We start from the raw sequence: 19880 nt of genomic DNA, 5'->3' as shown, positions 1-19880 counted from the left end.
GCCGCTGTGGTCACGGTACCGGTGGTCTGCCGCGATGTGTGATTTGTTTACCGAGAGGTTTTCGACGGAGGAATTTTGAATTTATTTGTTGGGGAAGTGGTTTATTAAGATTACTAGTTATTTTATGACTGCCTTAGACTCCATGTTAGGTAGCATCAGAGCAGACGTAGCATCAGAGTCCACCTATCTGCATCTCTTGTCATCATGTTAGTGTTCATAGGGAAAAGATAACTACATCTGTTTTTATACAAATCTCTTGTTAAAATATAAAACGAAGCAGGTTTTCTTTCCCAACTACCAGAATAATATAAAATAATCATTGTTCACTCTCAAGTTGCAGAAAAAAATTAACTTGACGACGGTGATACGTCCATTCTTCATTTATATAAAAGAAACGGGAGGTGGAGTCCTCTTCTCCGACGACGGTAATTTTTTTCTCATGATCTTTATAGAAAGATAACAATGACAAGGGAGGGGCCCTTCCTCCACTCCACATGGAGACCGAGAAGGTTCCCACAGTGTTTTTTTTCTCTAATCCACTTTGCAATGAAGGCCGAGGATCTGAGCCTCCACCTTGAGCGGTGGCATGGCCTCACTCTTGTGATCCAGGGTATAATCTATAGATAACTTAGTTTGAGAAGAAAAAAAAAAAAAAACGGAAAGACACTTAAATTAACTACTACTCAATATTTCTCATTTTCAACAACCGAACATAAATATTGCAGTTTCCTTTTAGTAAGCGGTAAAATCTTCCCTGCTCAAATTTCAGGCGCTAACCGATATTACATCCTAGATCGGAGCTTCCTCTGCAACCACTTCCACCGCTCCGACGCATTCAAAGCAAGAAAGATCTTCGCTCTGTTCTCATTCTCCAGTATATCGCAGCCATGAAAGAACTCTTCCTCCATTTTTGACACTTCCCTGAGAGCCTCTATCCATTTCCCGCACAATCCAAGGGCTTCATCCCTGTGTTTCTTTTGCCCGGTAACTTCGGTCTGTAAGCTGTAGTTACCATCCTCTGCACTGTCGGCACCGGTGATCTGCCTCTTCGCTGGACGTGTTTGGCTTAGTGGATCATCTAATGGTCGCTTGCCAGAGTGGGCTTGACCCCTTTGATCAGATTGTGACGGGTGCTCTGTGTTATGAACAGTAACAATAGACTTCTGCTGATCAACCAGGTGTGCCGGAGCGAACATCAGGTTCAAATCTCTGTACGCCTCCAAAAACATAGGGTTCGCAATGATCCTGGCTTCATCTAGACTAAGCCCACTTCGATCGAGAATAGCCTTGATGCGATCGTATTGAGTTTTCAACGTATGGTATCGATCTTTCAAATCATTGATGCAACATTGGACCGAGAATTTTCTACTTACGGTATCCGCCATAGCCTTCCATACGCCTTCCGTGAATCCAGCGTATCCAGATTGAGGCGAGAACGTCCTTCCTGGGGTCTGGTTCTTCAAGAGATTGATGAAGCAATCGTCCATGGAAGCCGTCCAAGTAACATCGTCGCCTGGTTTCCCGGCAACAGAACTTGGACCGGTCGAAAGTGCCAAGTGGTGTGAAGAGGAAGTGTAACCTGTGATTGAAGGCGATGGGGTGCCGGGGGAAGAGATGGAGGTGACGAGAGAGGTTGAAGATGAAGTAAGGGAAGGTAAAGAATACGCTGAGCCTTTGGGGGGTGTCTGAGGGGGTTTGGATGCTTGTCTTGCAGAGATTACAGGGCCACCGCCGGTCATCTCCACTGGTCGGATGGAACTCGGAAGGGACTTGACCTCCCCCTAAAGAGGGAAAACTTAGTTGAGGAGACGCACAGGCATCCGGAGACGGTGAAAATTCCCAAACTCCACCGCAACTCTTTCTTCAATCTAAAATTTTCAATTTGAGCTAGTCATTTCGATTGTCCCCTTTTATCTTATTTTCTTTTTTAATGTAAAAAAATATGTGCATATAATATGTAAAAAATTAATTCCGTTTATATTAGAGGGCTAATCCAACAGGAAAAGTGGTGTGAAACATGCCGTTATCTCAGTCTTCCAATCAAATGACTATCTCCGTCGTCCCATCAGCCGTAATTATATTATTCTTAAATATTTGTGACATTATTTTCTACTTGTTTTAAGGCTCGGACTTCTAAATGCCATGTTAGTGCCTTTAAATATGTTTTCAAAGACCGTCCATTATTTTGTGGGTCCTATGTAATTGGACGGCCTTAAAATACCATCACTTTCAAACAAAAAATGCTTCTGAAAAAATATCAGGACTTTTTTGTGGCTAAATTATTATAAAATCCAACCAAGGACGAACTTTTCCTCAGTAACACGCAGACCAAACCCGCCAAGATCAACTCCAAATCGGATAACGAACCCAATCCTTTCTTCTTACACTCTTATTCCCTGATCTCTTTCACCGCTTACAGACCGGATAGAGGAAGAAGTTGAAGCTCGGCGACACTCCTTGGTTCAGGACCCCAAAGAAAGAGGACGCACAGACCATGCCGGAACCCGGCGTGCCCTCGATACATAACCCATTAGATGAAATGGGTACACTGGATGAACTCGAAGGTATATTAAGCATCAAAGAAGAAGAAGAAAAACATTATATGAACTGGGATTGCTTTGGCTGGGGTGAATTCTGTAAAGGAGTCTTCAAAGAAGAAATGGAAGAAGTGGAGTATGAGCTAGAGGAAGATGACGAAGAGAGCGGGGAGAAGACGAAGAGGGTGGAATGCCTGGAGAAGTTTGATAATGGAAACGCTTCCGAGAAGAAGGAGATTGTTGGGTTTTGGGAAGAGGAGAAGTCTATATCATTGAATTTAAATTATCAGGATGTCATGGATGCATGGTCGGACAGACACTCGCCCTGGGCTTCCGAGGATTACTGTTTTCCGATGACAGACGACTGCTTTGTACGCTGTCTGCATCCCACCCCACTTCTTTCCTTTATTTTCTCTCCTGCCAATGCGTACATTATGTAGATCTGCGCATAGAGACGATTTACTGAAAACATGAAAAACTACATGTTTGCTCATTTGATAAAATGCCTTTTTTTTTTTTTTTTTTCAGATGGGCCAAGTACCGATAATGGAGGAAGAAAAGACGAAGAGAGAAGCAAGAGTGATGAGATACAAAGAGAAGAGACAGAGCCGCCTCTTCTCCAAGAAGATACGATACCAAGTTCGTAAGCTCAATGCAGAAAAACGACCAAGATTGAAGGTTCATGCGATTTCTTCTCATTTTATCGTATTCCTGCATCTTCGAGTCTCTGATCAGAACAAAATAAAAAATAAAAAAATGCTGAGCACTCTTTCTTTTCTTTTCTTCTTTTCAGTTTATTGCATTTGATTGATCATTAGAAGTCAGTAGCGAAACCCCCAACAAAATGGGTCCTTTTTACCTCGAACTAGTTCCATTTTATCGATGCCCTCTGTATCTTTTGAGGCTTTTCCTGATCAACTTCAATCTTTGGTTTTTACAGGGGAGATTTGTGAAGAGATCAGAATCTCAGACAAAGACATTAAAATGAGTATCACGTGTAGTACTGACACGATGGTATTACGAAAAATACCAGGCATCTGTTTCAGATATTTTTGCAGACGATAACGTTGGAAAATATCTCTTCTGCTCCGTCTCCACCTTTTGGGCTTTTACTGTTTCATTGCTTTTTTGCTCTTTTTGTCCTCTAATTTACTGTTATTGAAGGGAGAGGGGTTTTGGTCCAACGCTGGTTCAGTGGTGGTGGGTTCACTAAGGAAATCTTAAAAAGGGTAATTTAGTAAATTCAAGAGGGGAGATATTTCAGTTGTCTTAATAAAAGTTTTCCAGTGAAGGGTTCGTTGCATGGAAAAAGTAGTTAAAGACTTTTTTATGTGGGCCAACTTCACACCGTTTTTTCTTCCTAAAGATTGATTGATTCCCGTGAGCCAGAAAAAGTAACTGGAGTAAACAATCATAAATGTGGTCCCGGCGGGGCTCGAACCCGCGACCTTCGGCTCATAAGACCAACGCTCTAACCAACTGAGCTACGGGACCTCGACTGAGTGAGATAATGCATCTTTTTTATCTGACGCTTTTTTGTACATCAAGGAGAATCTTCAATCTACTTGTTACTTTTGAAGATTGCTTTTAATACTTTTTTGAAGTTTCAAATTTTTTTTTATTGGTGCTAGAAAAGATGACTCCTTACAGATGGCTACAGAGAGTAGAAAGCTTAAGAAAGCAAAGCATTTTGCTTTTGCTTCCAAAGATTAAAAAATAATAAATATAATTTGTCAGACAATTTAGACAGTGTCTATTAAATTTGGTCATTCTAATCTATCAATAAAGAGTAACATGCTCCTATGTAAGGAAGCATTTATTGATACCCCTTTTTTAATATTTTGCCAGAATGCTGTTAATGCTACGCTTCAGAATTTGGAAGAAAAAAATTATACATCTCTTTGGAGGCTGTTTGCTAACCAGAAACATTCAACTGAAATGTTGGAGACTCATCCAGTTTCTGACAAACCCCATCAACACCACATACTTGAATGATGAATAATACATTTGAATCACCCTCAGGAACTACATGATCAGACACATAGAAAGCTTCCACTCTTGCCACCCCAAGATATTCTTCACCTCTTCCCACCTGATCTGTGCCTGCACTGCTTACTTGTTTGCCGGATGTTCCGATATAAATATTGTACTTTGAAAATAATGAAGTATCAATACCTCCTTCCAGCTTCCAATTGATTTTGAGACTCACAGTTTTGGCTCCTTGAGAAGTCGATCCCCATGTAATATTCTGACCACCAATATCCCATGAACTAGCTGGTGGGAAAACTATGTTCTGCCCTGATGCTCCGATACTTATGTGACCAAGAGATGCGTTGTATTCCGATGCAGCTGAACTTAGAGTAGTGCTTCCAGAATCAGCTTTAATATCTGGGTTCGATGGCGGGTGGTTAAGAACAGGACTGCTTTCTCTGTAGCAGACGGCATTTATATCTGTTAATGTGTAATCCTTCATGCTGATGCTCATTTCATGTATGCTCCATTCTGCTTGATCTCTCTCTCTAGTTGTACTGCTCATAATTGTCACTGGTGAAACTACTTCAGCAAATTGACCACTGATGCGATTTGCAGGTCGTAGGGTTCTTCTTCTTGGTGCAAGAAGTACTGAACTTCTTTCACTCAATTTGGAGAACCCAAGAGACAGGCCCAGCTGAGAGCTTCCGTCCAACTTCACCTAATTGATTGCAAAACAGCATTGCGTTTCATGGAAGAACTATTTGATGAAATTAAATGAACAATCATTACGAGTAACAAGCAGAAAACTTATTGATACATGACCCTATCAAACATTTTTTGGTAGAGCCTTGAGGCAACAAATGGACATGAACATGGCATGTTCAGAGACACAGTCCCTCAAATTTGCACTGAAATCTTCCATTTCACCCGTGTCTCATCAATGTAGAATTGATATTACCACACCTTCTCTTGGTTATTCAGCAAGACATATTAAATTACTTTAAGTTGCACTTGATTGAAGGTACTCTATATAAACGCATGTATTGTACATAAAAAGGTGAGCTTACAGAATATGAGATATGAATGGGCTGGTCATGCAAAGGAATTTCTCCATCAAAGAGTCTTATTGTGACAGAGGAATCAACTCCAAGGCTACCTTCAAATGTCATGCATGCACCTCCAAGATAAGTTGCCTCCTTGAAACTAACAACAATAAGTAAGAATCCTTATCTCATGACATAAATCTAAAACACTGGAAAACTTATTTTAGTTTCAGATAAATAGTATAATGACAATAATATATTGACCAACTGAATGCAGGATAGTCTGCATGATTTATGTATGACCTTCTGGTTCAAATGAGTGGATAAGGAACTATTAGGGAAATTTAGAAATCATTTTAGTTATTATGAAAAAAATAACTATATTTAAAATTTAAGCTTAAAGGGTCTTTGAAATTTCCCATTATATCATGCTTGAAATTGCCTTCACTTGCAAAGCTGGCAATGCTAAAAAAATACATATTCAAATATATCGGTGGAACAGTCCACTTCCCACTTAGGGGTGGGCATGGATCGGGTCGGGGATGGATTAATCAAGACCCAAACCCAAACCCAAACCCCAAAAAACCTGTATCGTCAAACCCGACCCCGATCCGATCACCATCCTCGTAACCTCGTTTCCGCCTGTTCCCGTTAACCCGATTTAAACCTGACCCGTCCCCGCTCCATCCCCATAAACCCAATATGTCACAACCATGTTTTACATCTCTATCTCATATGTGGGTCGGGTTCAGGTCGGATTTGGGAAAACCCGTCCCCGACCCGAAACCCGGTGGGTTTTTTTTCCCCGCCCCATCTCCGACCCGCGAGGTTAAATTAGAAACCCTAACCTGGGTTTTTTGGGTCGAGTCAGGTCGGGTTCCCTGTAAAACCCGACCCCATGCTCACCCCTATTCCCACTAATGTGTAAGTAGTGAATTCGTTCAATAATCACATGTCATAAGTGTTGATCCTATCTCTTTATTTTAAACTATTCTTTCAAGAAAGACACGATCAACAACTGAGAAATTCACCAATAAGCTGCACTGGGATTCTTCAATCATAAATGAATCAGATATCTAGTTGGTAATCATTATAGGAAAAAATTTCCTCTATCCTCCAATCATGTCCAACGTATGGAACAAATCATGAAATAAAAATAAAGAAGAGAAATTCAAAATAAAATGCTAAATTCAAGAAAACGAACTCAAGACGGCAAAAATTTCATTTGCAAGGTAACAAGAATCACATTCATGTGAAGAACTCACTTGATAGAGGCCTGAATTGTGCTTTTAGCAGGGTCAGAAGAACCATCCAGTATTGGCTGTCACAGATTACATGGAATTTTGTAACATGTATAACTAACTCTACAAGATAATAGAATACATTTAAGAATACTTAATTTCTTATCTATTTCAGTACATAGTGACACCTAAACAGGGTAGAACGCAAAAATAACAGAGAATAAACCAACAACATGAACTAAAAACTTAAAAACCAGGTTTTTTGGGTCACTAGCGAGATGTCTGTACAAAAAAAGCAATGGAAGAAATGAACAATAAAAAACACAAAGGAAAGAATGTTAAGAATAACACATGAATCTAAGAATACGAAGATCCTGTCTTATTACTCAGGAAAATCCTTCGAAATTTGGCTAATCATTTTGGGATGGACCAGGACCAACTTTAACATGGCATGAGAGTGATCACCTTATGTTCAGACAGATCTTATGTTTATTACTTGGGAAAGATTTTCTAACTTTATTAGTTATTTTAGGATGGACCAAGGCCTAACTTTAACAAAAAAAAAAGATGAAATTTTAATTAAAAGAGGCAAATAAATTAAAGAAAAAAGCATCAAAGAAGAACATCAAGAAAAAAATGGAATAAGTCCGTTGACTCAAGAAAATTATATAATGCTACTACAGTTTCTTCTCACAAATTCAATGAAATTCTGATCATAGATCTCTTATAAAGATAAAAATGGCCAGACTAAAAGTTTAATGGATAGAGAGGCACCAGTTGTCCATAAATCATACCTGGAAGGTTTGAGAAGAAATGTTATTCCATGCATTAGAAGAAAGCTGCAAGCCTTCAGAATAAATATGCAGACCGTGTCCCTGAAGAAACTCAAAGGATCACATTCTCAGATTCCTTGTTAGATGTATTGAGGGTGCAAGGCCACAAAAGCCTAGAATGATGATAAAGAAACTACAGTAATGAAAATACAGATCCATAATTACTAGTAATTAATGTGAGAGCTGACAAAATATACAATCTACAGCAGTTATTCAGAATAGCAATAAAAAAGAGCAAGTATACAAGTTTAAACCTGATCGAAAGTAGAGTAAAATGGCAGCCCTTTAGGATATTTTTGTAATATTCCCCACGATTCCTCAACAAGGCCCCACCATCTATAAAAGTAAGAAGTGGATCATCAGGTCTACATAAAATTTTCTTTTTAATGACTAAAACATAATGAAAAGCAACAGTTACAGCCTTCAAAAGACTATGTATCCCATTACTAAGAGCATTTATGAAAAAGCAACAAGGTCCTATGCTGGCCCATAGGTAATTTTCACAAAGCAATGCTTACAGCATTTAAAGAGCATTTAGTTTGAACATCCAAAAGTAGAAGAACATATAGGAAACCTTTGACAAAATATTAAAATAAAATAAAAATAAAAAGAGGCTTTAAAGAATAAATCAATGGAAAAAGATATTACATCACTAATACAGTAATGGCCATTTTGAAAAACAATATGCTACCACAACCATCTCGTAGTTGGAATCTAGTTCTTCATGAAATACCTGGTCATGATGGAAACTGTGATACCCATAAAATGCACAAAGCATAATAGTGAGATGATGTTTCTCTCAGCAATCCAGCGTTTTTTATAAGCATAGAATATCCTTTCTGGTTCTAAACAAACTTGTTAAAATAGTAGTTCAGGGCCATTTTGGTCATTTCATCATCTCATATGGATCCCATCTGATTATTGCAAGTTAGAATACTTGTCATGACTTTATGTTTCAAGTTACACTTAGTTCTGATCTGTATTCATAGAATTATAACCATTTTTGTACTAAGGGGCATAATTGTCCTATTAAAAGGGGGAACTCGATCTTTTTGAGCTGTAACCCAACGCAGCCCTTCAATGCTGCTTCCTCAACTCTTCTCCTCTCTAGTTTTCTACTTTTTCCTCTTCAATTCTTCCCAATTTTACATGGTATCAAAGCAATAAAAGCCGCTTTTGGGAGGTTCTTCTACAAGTTTCTTGGATTTTCTTCATAGTTTCTAATCCCTACGGAAAGGGCTCCACTAGTTTCTTTATTGGTATGGTAAAACTGAGTTTTTTTCTCCTGCCATAACCAATTTGGCTGATGGTCTCTACTACTATTGAGCATCATCATGCTTGACTGCCTATAAAGGGTTCTAAATTGGAATTCCTACACCATTGATGCCTGCATCATCATTTTTGTGCCTTACTCATCTTGTCTACCTCGGCCTTATAATTGATGTTTTAGGCTGATGTGTATGAGGTTTCATTGCTACTTTGGTTTCTGCAAATTGCAGTTTGTTATTGTGAAGTGGGTTGTGCCCTAGTTTTGGAGTGTGGGCCCCACTTGACAGGCATTTGGAGAATCTGTGTTTATTGTTTTGAGTTTACAGAATTGCCTTGGATATACAGAAGTGCATCTTGAGGTATCGAATGGCTGAATCTGGTAAGCATATTGTTGTAATTAAGCCCTAAGAGAGCTAAGAGAATAAAAATTCTCACTCTATTCAGATTACTTCCATAAAAGAAAGACCAAATATGTTAGGAATGATTCTCCTAATCCCATAACTGAAGATTGGGAGGCAGAAAATAATCAAGTGATGACTTAGTTGGTCAATAGCATGGAATCCTGTTTTAGTTATTAGATATTGAATTGTAGGAAGCAAAGGAGATGTGGAATACACTGGTCTCAATTTTGTCCCAAGAGAGGAATTTGTCAAGGATATATGAATTGTGTTAAAATACAAGTTCAGGGGTATTTTGGTCATTTCTTAGATGTTCAATATTACATTTTTCTCTTATAGTATGGCTATTAGATAGAGAATGTCTTATTTTATCTCTAGTTAATTTTTTATTCAATTTAGACATGTATTTTAGGAGATATGTAATTTTGAGTATTGAGGGGCATTTTTGTCCTATTGTAAAATTTCACTTAAACCCTGATTATAAAGAAGCAGGAATGCCTTTCTGGCTCGGATTCCAAGGCAGAAAAACTGTCTCTCTTCCAAAAATCCATTTTCTCTTCTATTTTCTCTCCAAATCACCTATTTTTCGTGGTATCAAAGCAGTAACGCAAGTCTTGGGCAAGTTTCTTTGGATTTTGTGGATCTTCTCTCCATTTTTAGTAATCTCCTTGAAGGTTTTCCCCACATTTCTAGATTGGTAGGGTAAAATTTTCCTTTTTTTTTCCTTTTTTTGGCTATTTTAGCCTATTGGCTAGTGATTACTGCTTCTATTTGACTGAATGTTGGGATTTAGAAGTGTTTAATGATCCCAATTTGAGGAAATTTCTCAAATCTGCCTGTGTCGTCAACCTAATGTTTACGTCATCATCCATATAGCCTACGCCATCTTGATTTCTTGCAATTAGATAATTCTTTCATTGATTTATGGTCTCAATTGCTGGAATCGATCACTACTGGTTCTAAATTGAATGAATTGAGTGCCGCATTACCCTAATTGAATTCGGTGTGGGGCCCACATGACAATGCAAATATTGAAATTTGGGGAAAATACTTCCCTTTGGTTAATTGACGCTCTAGTGTAATGAATTGTGGTGTTTGGTGATACAGCACACGGGTAGCTGTCAAAAGGACTGCTGATAGCTCAGATGTGAAATTTTCCCAATCTGTTCAGATAACTACGATCTGGTTGAATTGATCAAATTATGTAAACTGGTCTAGATCATTTTTTATGTATTTGAGGGCCAGAAGAATGGCAAAATATATAAATGATGATCCCCCGGTAACTGTTACTGAAGATTGGGTGGCTGAAGATAATTTAGTAATGACCTGGTCGGTCAATAGTATGGAATCCCGATTTAGTGATCAAATTTTGAGTTGCAATACTGCTAAGGCAATGTGGACTACATTGGATTCCATTTTGTCTCAAGAAAGTAATTTATCAAGGATCTAAGAGTTATATGTGAAGTTCTTAATATGAAGCGTGGAGGTAGATTAGTGACAAATTATTTCACTGAGATGAGGGGAGTACTACAGGAGATTAGTACATTTCATCTTTTTACTACGAATGTTGAAGACATCCGTAAGAAAGAAAATTAGATCCAAGTAGCCTGGTTTATGGATGGTTTGGGGCATGAGTATGATGTTATTAGAGCCCAATTGTTGGTTAATGAGGATGTGACCACTCTTGAGCAAACTTTTAACAGAGTTCTTCAAGTTGAAGGTGCAGTAGTAAATAAGAATGAGTCAGGTGGAACTCTCTCAGAAGCAGTTGCTCTTAACCTTCAATCTTCTATTGGTAAGCCCGACAGTCAGTTTCATGGTGGTAATAACAGAGATAGAGGTCGCTCTCACACAACTCGTGGTCGTGGCCGAAATTATTGGGGGGATAAAAAATGTGTTCATTGTGGTAGGAGTAATCATAATTCTGAGAAATGTTGGGACAAATTTGGTAAACCTACCTGGGCCAATTCTATAGTCACAGATAAGGACACCTCCTCATACACTGGATCGTATGAGGAAATTCAGCATTTATTATAGCAGCTGGGTCAACTGACTGCTGCATCTACTGCTTCCAAGGCTACCGAGACTCCTCCTTCCTCAGCAAGTGCCACGATGGCTAGTACAGGTATGAATATACTAAATGTGTCTCATTCCCCCTCTTGGATCATTGATTCAGAAGCTCTACACACATGTTAGGTATGCCCTCTCTATTTCAGTCGTCTCATTTGTATCGTTGAGTTACTTTAGCTAATGGATCCACCTCTCCCATTCAGGGGGAGGGTATAGTTCGCACTACTCCACAAATATCCTTAGATTCTGTTTTATTTGTACCAAAGTTTTCAGTTAATCTTTTATCTGTGAGTCATATAACTAAATCCTTAAACTGTTCAGTAACCTTTTATCCTACTTCTTGTGTTTTCCAAGACTTGTAGACAAAGAGGACGATTGGTTCAGGACATGAGAAAGGAGGGTTCGACATGCTGGATGATGTATCCGTTTCTCGAGTTGTAGCTCTCACTACTACAGATTCTTTTTACTTGTGGCATCTGCACTTGGGACATCCCTCACTAGCTAAGTTGCGTTAGTCTTTTCCTTCTCTGCCAACCGATATTTCATTTGATTGTGAATCCTGTTAATTGGGAAAGCATCATCACTCCAGTTTCCCAGTTAGTTCTAGTCAAAGCACCAAGTTGTTTGAATTAGTCTACTCTGATGTATGGGGTCCATGTCGGGTTCCTAGCCCATTTGGTTTTAAGTATTTTATGTCATTCATTGATCATTTCAGTAGAGTCACTTGGGCGTATCTCCTACGGGAGAAGTCTGAAGTATTTGATGTATTCCTCAATTTTTTCAATGAAATAAAAAATTAAATTGGTGCATGTGTTCATGTACTTCGTACTGACAATGGTTTTGGAATATCTTAACCATAAATTTTCAGTATTTTGTGATTCTCATGGTATTACCCATCAAACATCCTGCCCTTATACACCACAACAAAATGGGGTGGTTTAACGTAAAAATAGACATCTCCTTGAGGTTACAAGGACACTATTATTGCTTATGAATGTTCCTAAATCTTTTTGGGGAGATGCAGTTTTAACTTCGTGCTACTTGGTTAATCGTATGCCCTCAACTGTTTTGAGTGGTCAAGTTCCACTTCAGATTTTAAAACCCAATTATAAATTGTTTGGTGTGGTTCCTTGTATTTTTGGATGTACCTGTTTTGTTCATATGTTTGGAACTTCGGTCGATAAGTTGTCACCTCAATCTGTCAAATGTGTTTTTTTGGGATATTCTCATGAACAAAAAGGGTACAAATGTTATGATCCTGTTTGATGGAAAACATATGTGTCAGCCGATGTGACCTTTTTTTAACATACTCTATATTTTTCATCATCTATTGAGTTTCCTGTATCACTTGAATCTCCTTCAGATTGTCCTGTTCTTATTGCAGTTTTGGATGTACCAGCGTCATCGAGTTCTTCATTGCCTCTTTATGTTTACAAATGTCACTCTCGTACTACTACAATGTCTCCAACAGTTACCTCTACAGAGCTTTCTTCTCATGACCCACCAGCTTCCTCATTGCCTGCAGATCCTGTTGTCTCTGATTTGGACCTGCCTATTAGTCTATGAAAAGGTAAATAGTCTTGTACTTCTCATCCGATATCCAAATATGTGTCACTTGATTTTTTGTCTACATCCTTCAAGTCCTTTGCTACGTTATTGTCTACTTCCCATATACCTTGTTCAGTGCAGGAAGCCTTGTTCTCTCCAGAATGGAAACAAGCTATGGATGATGAGATGAGTGCTTTGGTGTCTCGGGGAACATGGAATCTATGTGATCCACCTGCAAGAGCAACTATTGTGGGGGTGTCGTTGGGTTTATACTATCAAATATAATGTTGATGGCTCTAACGGTACAAAGCTCGACTGGTAGTGAAAGAGTATACACAAACTTTTGGAGTTGATGTCTTTGAGACATTCTCTCCTATGGCCCGACTTACTTCGGTACGTATCTTAATATATGTGGCTGTTAATAAGGGTTGGCTTCTCTTTCAACTCGATGAGAAGAATGCCTTTTTATATGGTGATCTATGAGGAAGTGTATATGGAGCAACTTCCTGGGTATCTTGCTCAGGGGGAGACAGAAAAGGTGTGTAAGCTACAGAAGGTTATCTATGGACTTAAACAGAGTCCACGGGCCTGGTTTGAAAAGTTTAGTGATGTGGTACTACAAATTTGGGTTCTATAGGAAGACTGGTATGGTGGTTTTGGTTGTCTATGTAGATGACATTGTGTTATCTAGTGATGATCTTGATGGTGTTACAGAAGTTAAAACAATATCTGGCAATACATTTTCAGACAAAGAATTTGGGTTCTCTCAAGTACTTCCTTGGCATTGAAGTCGCTCATAGCAAGCGAGGTATTGTTCTTTCTTAGAGAAAATATATATTGGATTATGTTACAGGAGTATGGTTTATTAGGTGCTAAACCTATAGACACCCCCATGGAAGTTAATCATAATCTACATGACACCCAGGGTCCTACACTCAAGGATAAAACTCAATACTGACGGTTAGTAGGTAAACTAATCTATGCTATAGTTACCAGGCCGGATATTTCATTTGCTGTGGGAGTTGTGAGCCAGTTCATGGAAAATCCTCAAAAAGTTCATTTAGAAGTTGCTCAGAGGATTTTAAAGTACTTGAAGGGTGCACCTGGAAAAGGTCTTCTGTATACTCATAATGGGAAAATTGATGTACTTGGGTATTCTGATGCCGATTATGTTGGGTGTAAGATGGATAGACATTCTACATCAGGCTACTGTTGTTTTGTTGGAGGCAACCTGATAAGTTGGAAAAGTAAGAAACAGACGGTTGTGGCTAGGTCCAATGCAGAGGCCGACTATCGAGCAATGGCTCATACAGTTAGTGAGCTTATGTAGATTAAGTTTGTGTTTCTTGAGTTTGGTTTTATGTTACATGACCCTATGGTTATTGTTGGATTTATGGAAAAGAGAAATACTTCATTGACTTCATTAACTTAATATAATCAAAGTAATTGAACCTCTATTTATAATAGAGGAAGGTAGTAGAGTCCAATTACAATAAAACTACTTTTGTCCCAATTACACCCAAACTCTAACACTTAAAGATAAGTTCTAGCATAATTAAATACTTCAATATAGATAAAAGACAAACATAACTCAAACTAGAACTCTTCTCGGACGTGACCATAAGATAAAGATGCCTTCGTGAGTCCTTCTTGATCTTCCAACTTATGTGATAAGAATGCCAGCTTGTGATAATCATGGTGGGTCCTACTTCTTATGTGTTTGGGCCCATATTGTGGGCTTTCCTTGGTCGTGTGACCCATCTTATAATATTCTTAGATATGTAGGCCTTCCTTGGTCGTGTGGGCTATAGCCTATCTTCCAACACTCCCCCTCAAGCTGGGGTTGAGAGAACAACATGAACTCCCAGCTTACTGCAAATGATGTATAGAATCTTTTTGTATAAAATGACACATCTTCCAATATGCCTTCATCATCCAACACTCCCCCTCACACTATTGCGTCTTTCCATGAGGCCCTGCTGGCATAATATAAGTGAGTAAAAATCACTCCTAGCCGGTCAAACATTGCTCCATACTCCAATCCTAATGCTGGATGTAGGGCACACTCCGTCTTTTGTAGGTACTGTGTCTATCGACATTGCTCTAAAGTGTCCACTACCGTGTCCCTCCACAGGACAACGACTCTCAAGTGGTAGGAGTAATAAAAGCCATTACAGAAGGGTTAGTGGGTTTATTTATAATGGTGTCCCAATCCAGACACAGACTCTCATGGTATCCTAACCGTGATATTTTTGAGAGTTAAATTTATCATGGTGTCCCAATCCGGGCACCGACACTCATGGTGTCGCAACCGTGATATTTTTGAGAGTTAAATTTATCATGGTGTCCCAATCCAGGCACCGACTCTCATGGTGTCGTAATTGTGATATTTTTGAGAGTCAAATAAATTACGGTATGAGAAAAGGTATTGAGGCCACCTCTTCTTGAATAATAATGTCTCATCCAAAGAGATATAATAGCAGCAATTGTAATGTAACACGACCATCTTCCAACACATATAACACGAACCAAAATAATAAACTTTGTAGGACTCATGAAATAATCATAATCCGATATAAATATTTTTTCTTAGATGCATAAACTTCTTCTTTTGTGCTCCCCCTTTCTTGAATATTTTGGTCACATAAACTTATCCACAACATATAGAATAAAATACCTCTTTCTTGTACTTCTTCTACTTCTCCCCCTCAAACTGGGTGGTAATGGCAGTGATCCCAACTTAAACCAAATATCATAGATGTAGCAATAAGCCCAAATAACATAGATGTAGTATTAAGCCCTTAAACAAAGGAGAAGTGAGATATTTTCCTAATATAGCAACTCAAACAGTGATGCAAAACAAAGGGCATAAATTCGGATTTTTCAATACAACAGAATACCAGCATTGTCAAATGCCTAACCAATAAGACTTCCCAGGAGGTCACCCATCCTAGTACTACTCTTGCCCAAGCACGCTTATCTTTGGAGTTCTGAGTCAGACGCCTAGCCAATACAACCCAAAAGACCGATCTGTTAGGTGCGGAAAGCACAACACTTAACCCAGACCACAAACTCTAACACCCACTGTTCCCGGGTTCTGACCGCTGCACTCCGGGATTCGAACGCGGAATGTGGGCGCCAACTTTGATACCATGTCAAACGCCTAGCCAATAAGACTTCCTAGGAGGTCACCCATCCTAGTACTACTCTTGCCTAAGCGCGCTTAACTTTGGAGTTCTGAGTCAGACGCCTAGCCAATACAACCTAAAAGACCAGTCTATTAGGTGCGGAAAGCACAACACTTAACCCAAACCATAAACTCCAACAAACATGACCTTTGATTCTTCGAATGCGAATATATCTTTAAATATAGATCAGATTGATATGAAATTTTCTCCTTCCGAAACTAGACTTAAATACCTTTCATCCAAGTATAACTTCTCTTCATAAAATATAATTATCAGAAGATAAATAATCTGATAGATTTCGGTCTCTGTCATTTGGCCAAACTAAGCATTGTTTCTCCCTTTTTTTCCAACATGACCATTGACTCTTCCAAGATTAATATCTCCTTATAAAAAACTCAGATCGAGAATTGGTTGAATAGGTAAGAAAATAGACTTACAAATATTTCTTTTGATACATATTTCTCCATATAAAGTCTCGTTCTTAATGGCATAAAATACCTTGGAAGTTGAAGTTTTCTGTTGCTGCTCGAACCTTTTTTTCAATCTGACTGCTTCAAATATAGATTTCTCTTTGTAGATAAATCCGATTGAAAATTGATTGAATATGTAAGAGAATAGACTTACACATATTTTTTTATATATATATCTCCATATAAAATCTCGTTCTTGATAGCATAAAATACCTCGGAAGGTGAAATTTTCTGCTACTGCTCGAACCTCTTTTGCAATCTGACCTTTGCTCATTCAAATATCGATTTCTCTTTGTAGATAACTCTGATTGGAAAAAATCGTTTTTCCTTGGAAAGTAGACTCAAATATCTTTCCGTCAATATATAATTTGCAATATGAAAATCTCATTATAGAAGTAAAAAATGCAAAGAAAACTACGGGTGTAGGGACTGAAAAAAACAACTACGAACCTAGACTTAGAGTTTAGGGTTTAGAGAAAAGGATCTCATTATCTCTGTGGTTGACCAAGTCAACTCACAGAACCTGCTCTGATACCATATTGAATTTATGGAAAAGAGAAATACTTCATTGACTTCATTAACTTAATATAATCAAAGTACATGAACCTCTATTTATAATAAAGGAAGGTAGTAGAGTCCCAATTACAATAAAACTACCTTTGTCCCAATTACACCCAAACTCTAACACTTAAAGATAAGTCCTAGCATAATTAAATAACTCAATATAGATAAAAGACAAACATAACTCAAACTTGAACTCTTCTAGGACGTGACCATAAGATAAAGATGCCTTTATGAGTCCTTCTTGATCTTCCAACTTATGTGATAAGGATGTCAGCTTGTGGGCCTTCCTTGGTCGTGTGGCCTTGGGCCTATCTTCCAACAGTTATGAATTGTGATAACCAGGCAACCATTTTTATTGCCAGCAACCCTGTATTCCATGAGAGAACGAAACATATAGAGGTTGATTGCCACTTCATTAGAGATGTAGTTACGCAGGGGAATGTGGTAACTCCTTATGTAAAGTCTTCAGACCAGTTGGGAGATATATTTACCAAGCCTTTGGGGAGACGTGAACATGTATCCTTTAATGACAAGCTGGGATTGTTTGATATCTACTCTCCAACTTGAGGGGGAATGTTAAAATACAAGTTTAGGGGTATTTAGCTCATTTCTTAGATTTTCAATATTACATTTTTCTCTTATAGTATGGCTATTAGTTAGAGAATGTCTTATTTTATCTCTAGTTAAATTTTCATTCAATTTAGACATGTACTTTAGAAGATGTAATTTTGAGTATTGATGGGTATTTTTGTCCTATTGTAAAATTTCACTTAAACCCAGATTATAAAGGACCTTTCTGGCTCGGATTCTAAAGCCGCCTCTCTTCCAGAAATCCATTTTCTCTTCTATTTTATCCCCAAATCACCTATTTTTCAAATTGTATGTCTGATACTTTAATATGCAGAAGAGTGACAAATCAGTCAATGATTATTTCACAGAAATGAGGGGTGTCTTACAAGAAATTAGCACCTTCCATCCCTGCAAGGAAAAACATCATATTAAAGTGGTGAGATTTTTAGAAGGTCTTGGATTAGAACATAATGCTATATGAGCAAAGTATTAACAAATGTGACTACACAGGAACAAGCCTTAACCGAGTCATTCCGGCAGAAGGGGCAATAGCAAGTAAAAGTGAAAAGGATAAGAAACCTCCTGATGCAACTGCTCTCAACCTCAATTCATCAATTAGGAAGTCTGAAGCCCGAGGCCATAGGAGTAGCAATAGAGGTTGTGGCAAAGATTCCTCTGCTCAAGGTCATGGCATAGTGATAGAGTTAATAGGAAGTGTATTATTCACTATGGCCAAACAGACCACTTCTCCGATAAATGTTTGGAGAAGTTTGGTAAGCCAGCATGAACTATGGACAGGCAGCAAAAAGACTTCTTATTCTGGTCCTTAGGAGGAGGTTCAGTGGTTACTCCAGAGGCTTGCTCAATTAATTATCACATCTGCCACACCTATTCCCATTGAGCCGGATTCCTCTCCCTTAGCAAGTGGCATGATGGCGAGTACAAGTATGCCAACACTAAATGCGTCTCATTCTCCCTCTTGGATCATCAATTTAGGAGCATCCACCTACATGTCAGGTATGCCTTCTTTCTATTAACCCTTCTCAAACCTATTGTCATGTTAATTTAGCTAATGGGTCTATTCCCCCATTTCAGGGGGAGGGCATTGTACTTACTACACTTCAGATATCGTTGATTTCAGTTCTCTTTGTTCCAAATTTTCTTGTCAATTTGTTATTTTTGAGTCATATAACTAAATATTTAAACTATTTTGTAACCTTTTCTCCCACTACTTGTGTCATTAGTACTCGCAGACCAAGAGGACGGTTGGTTTCGGACATGAGAAGGACGAACTCTATTTGTTGGATGATGTATCTATTCCGAAGATTGTGGCACTTACAACTAAAGACTCCATTTCTTTGAACTTGCATTTAAGACATCTATCACGAGCTAAACTCCATCAGTCTTTTCTGCTTACAACTAAAGACTCATTTCTTTGACACTTGTGTTTGGGACATCTATCACCAGCTAAACTCCATTAGTGTTTTCCATCTTTGCTAGTTGATATTTTCTTTGATTGTAAGTCGTGTCAACTGGAAAGCACTGTTGGACTATTTTCCGTTAGTTTTAGTCATAGCTCTCAAGTTTTTGAACTAATACATTTAGATGAATGGAGTCCAAGTAGAGTCCCTAGTCTATTTGGCCTTAATTACTTTGTTTCCTTAATAGATGATTTCAGTAAAGTCATGTGGGTGTATATCTTGTGAGATAAATCCAAGGCCTTTGATGTATTTGTTACCTCTTTCAATGAAATACAGAATCAGTTTGCCGCCTGTGTTCACATTTTTCGTACTGACAATGGACTTGAGTTTCTCAATCTTTACATCATTTTGTGTTTTACATGGTATTACTCATCAGACTTCCTACATCTATTCTCCACAACAAAAGAACGAAAACATACATCTTAAAGTTATTCGTACTTTCCTGTTTCACATGAACGTCCCTAAATCTTTTTGGGGATGCAGTGTTATCATCGTGCTTCTTGATCAATTGTATGTCATCTTCTGTTTTGCAAGGATAAGTTCCTATGTTGATTTTAAAACCTCAGTGTAAATTGTTTGATGTTGTTCCTCGGATCTTCGGGTCAACATGTTTTATTCGTTTATTTAGTAACTCTGCAGATAAATTGTCTCTTCGCTCAGTAAGTGTGTTGTTTGGGATATTTATGTCATCAGA

At 38.3% G+C, this 19880-nt stretch overlaps 3 protein-coding genes and 1 non-coding gene across 4 annotated transcripts in view; 1 reads left to right on the top strand and 3 right to left on the bottom strand.

Annotated features, from left to right (window-relative positions):
- Positions 1-782: 782 nt before the first annotated feature.
- LOC137942859 (uncharacterized) lies at positions 783-1739 on the bottom strand. Its single transcript, XM_068788588.1, has one exon. The coding sequence runs from the start codon at positions 1737-1739 to the stop codon at positions 783-785; it is 957 nt and encodes a 318-aa protein (XP_068644689.1).
- Positions 1740-2494: 755 nt separating this feature from the next.
- On the top strand, positions 2495-3525 carry LOC137942858 (zinc finger protein CONSTANS-LIKE 6-like). The gene is made up of 3 exons (XM_068788586.1): positions 2495-2908; positions 3066-3215; positions 3478-3525. The coding sequence occupies exons 1-3, from the start codon at positions 2495-2497 to the stop codon at positions 3523-3525; spliced, it is 612 nt and encodes a 203-aa protein (XP_068644687.1).
- Positions 3526-3957: 432 nt separating this feature from the next.
- TRNAI-UAU (transfer RNA isoleucine (anticodon UAU)) lies at positions 3958-4031 on the bottom strand. Its single transcript has one exon. It is a non-coding gene; the product is annotated as a tRNA-Ile (tRNA).
- Positions 4032-4387: 356 nt separating this feature from the next.
- The window catches only part of LOC137934761 (cytosolic endo-beta-N-acetylglucosaminidase 1-like), a 33950-nt gene continuing 18457 nt past the window's right edge, over positions 4388-19880 (bottom strand). The window contains exons 7-11 of the mRNA XM_068779288.1: positions 7883-7964; positions 7590-7670; positions 6820-6875; positions 5579-5714; positions 4388-5229 (exon numbers count right to left, since the gene is read on the bottom strand). Of these exons, the coding sequence (XP_068635389.1) occupies positions 4453-5229; positions 5579-5714; positions 6820-6875; positions 7590-7670; positions 7883-7964 (1132 nt within the window). The 3' untranslated portion in view covers positions 4388-4452. The remainder of the gene's footprint in view (positions 5230-5578; positions 5715-6819; positions 6876-7589; positions 7671-7882; positions 7965-19880) is intronic.

This window comes from Aristolochia californica, unplaced genomic scaffold (genome assembly GCF_029961685.1).
Source record: "Aristolochia californica isolate CCGP_79_NKW_82.1479 unplaced genomic scaffold, dmAriCali1.0.hap1 SCAF_10, whole genome shotgun sequence".
NCBI lineage: Eukaryota > Viridiplantae > Streptophyta > Magnoliopsida > Piperales > Aristolochiaceae > Aristolochia > Aristolochia californica.
This window is presented reverse-complemented; position numbering and strand designations above follow the sequence as displayed.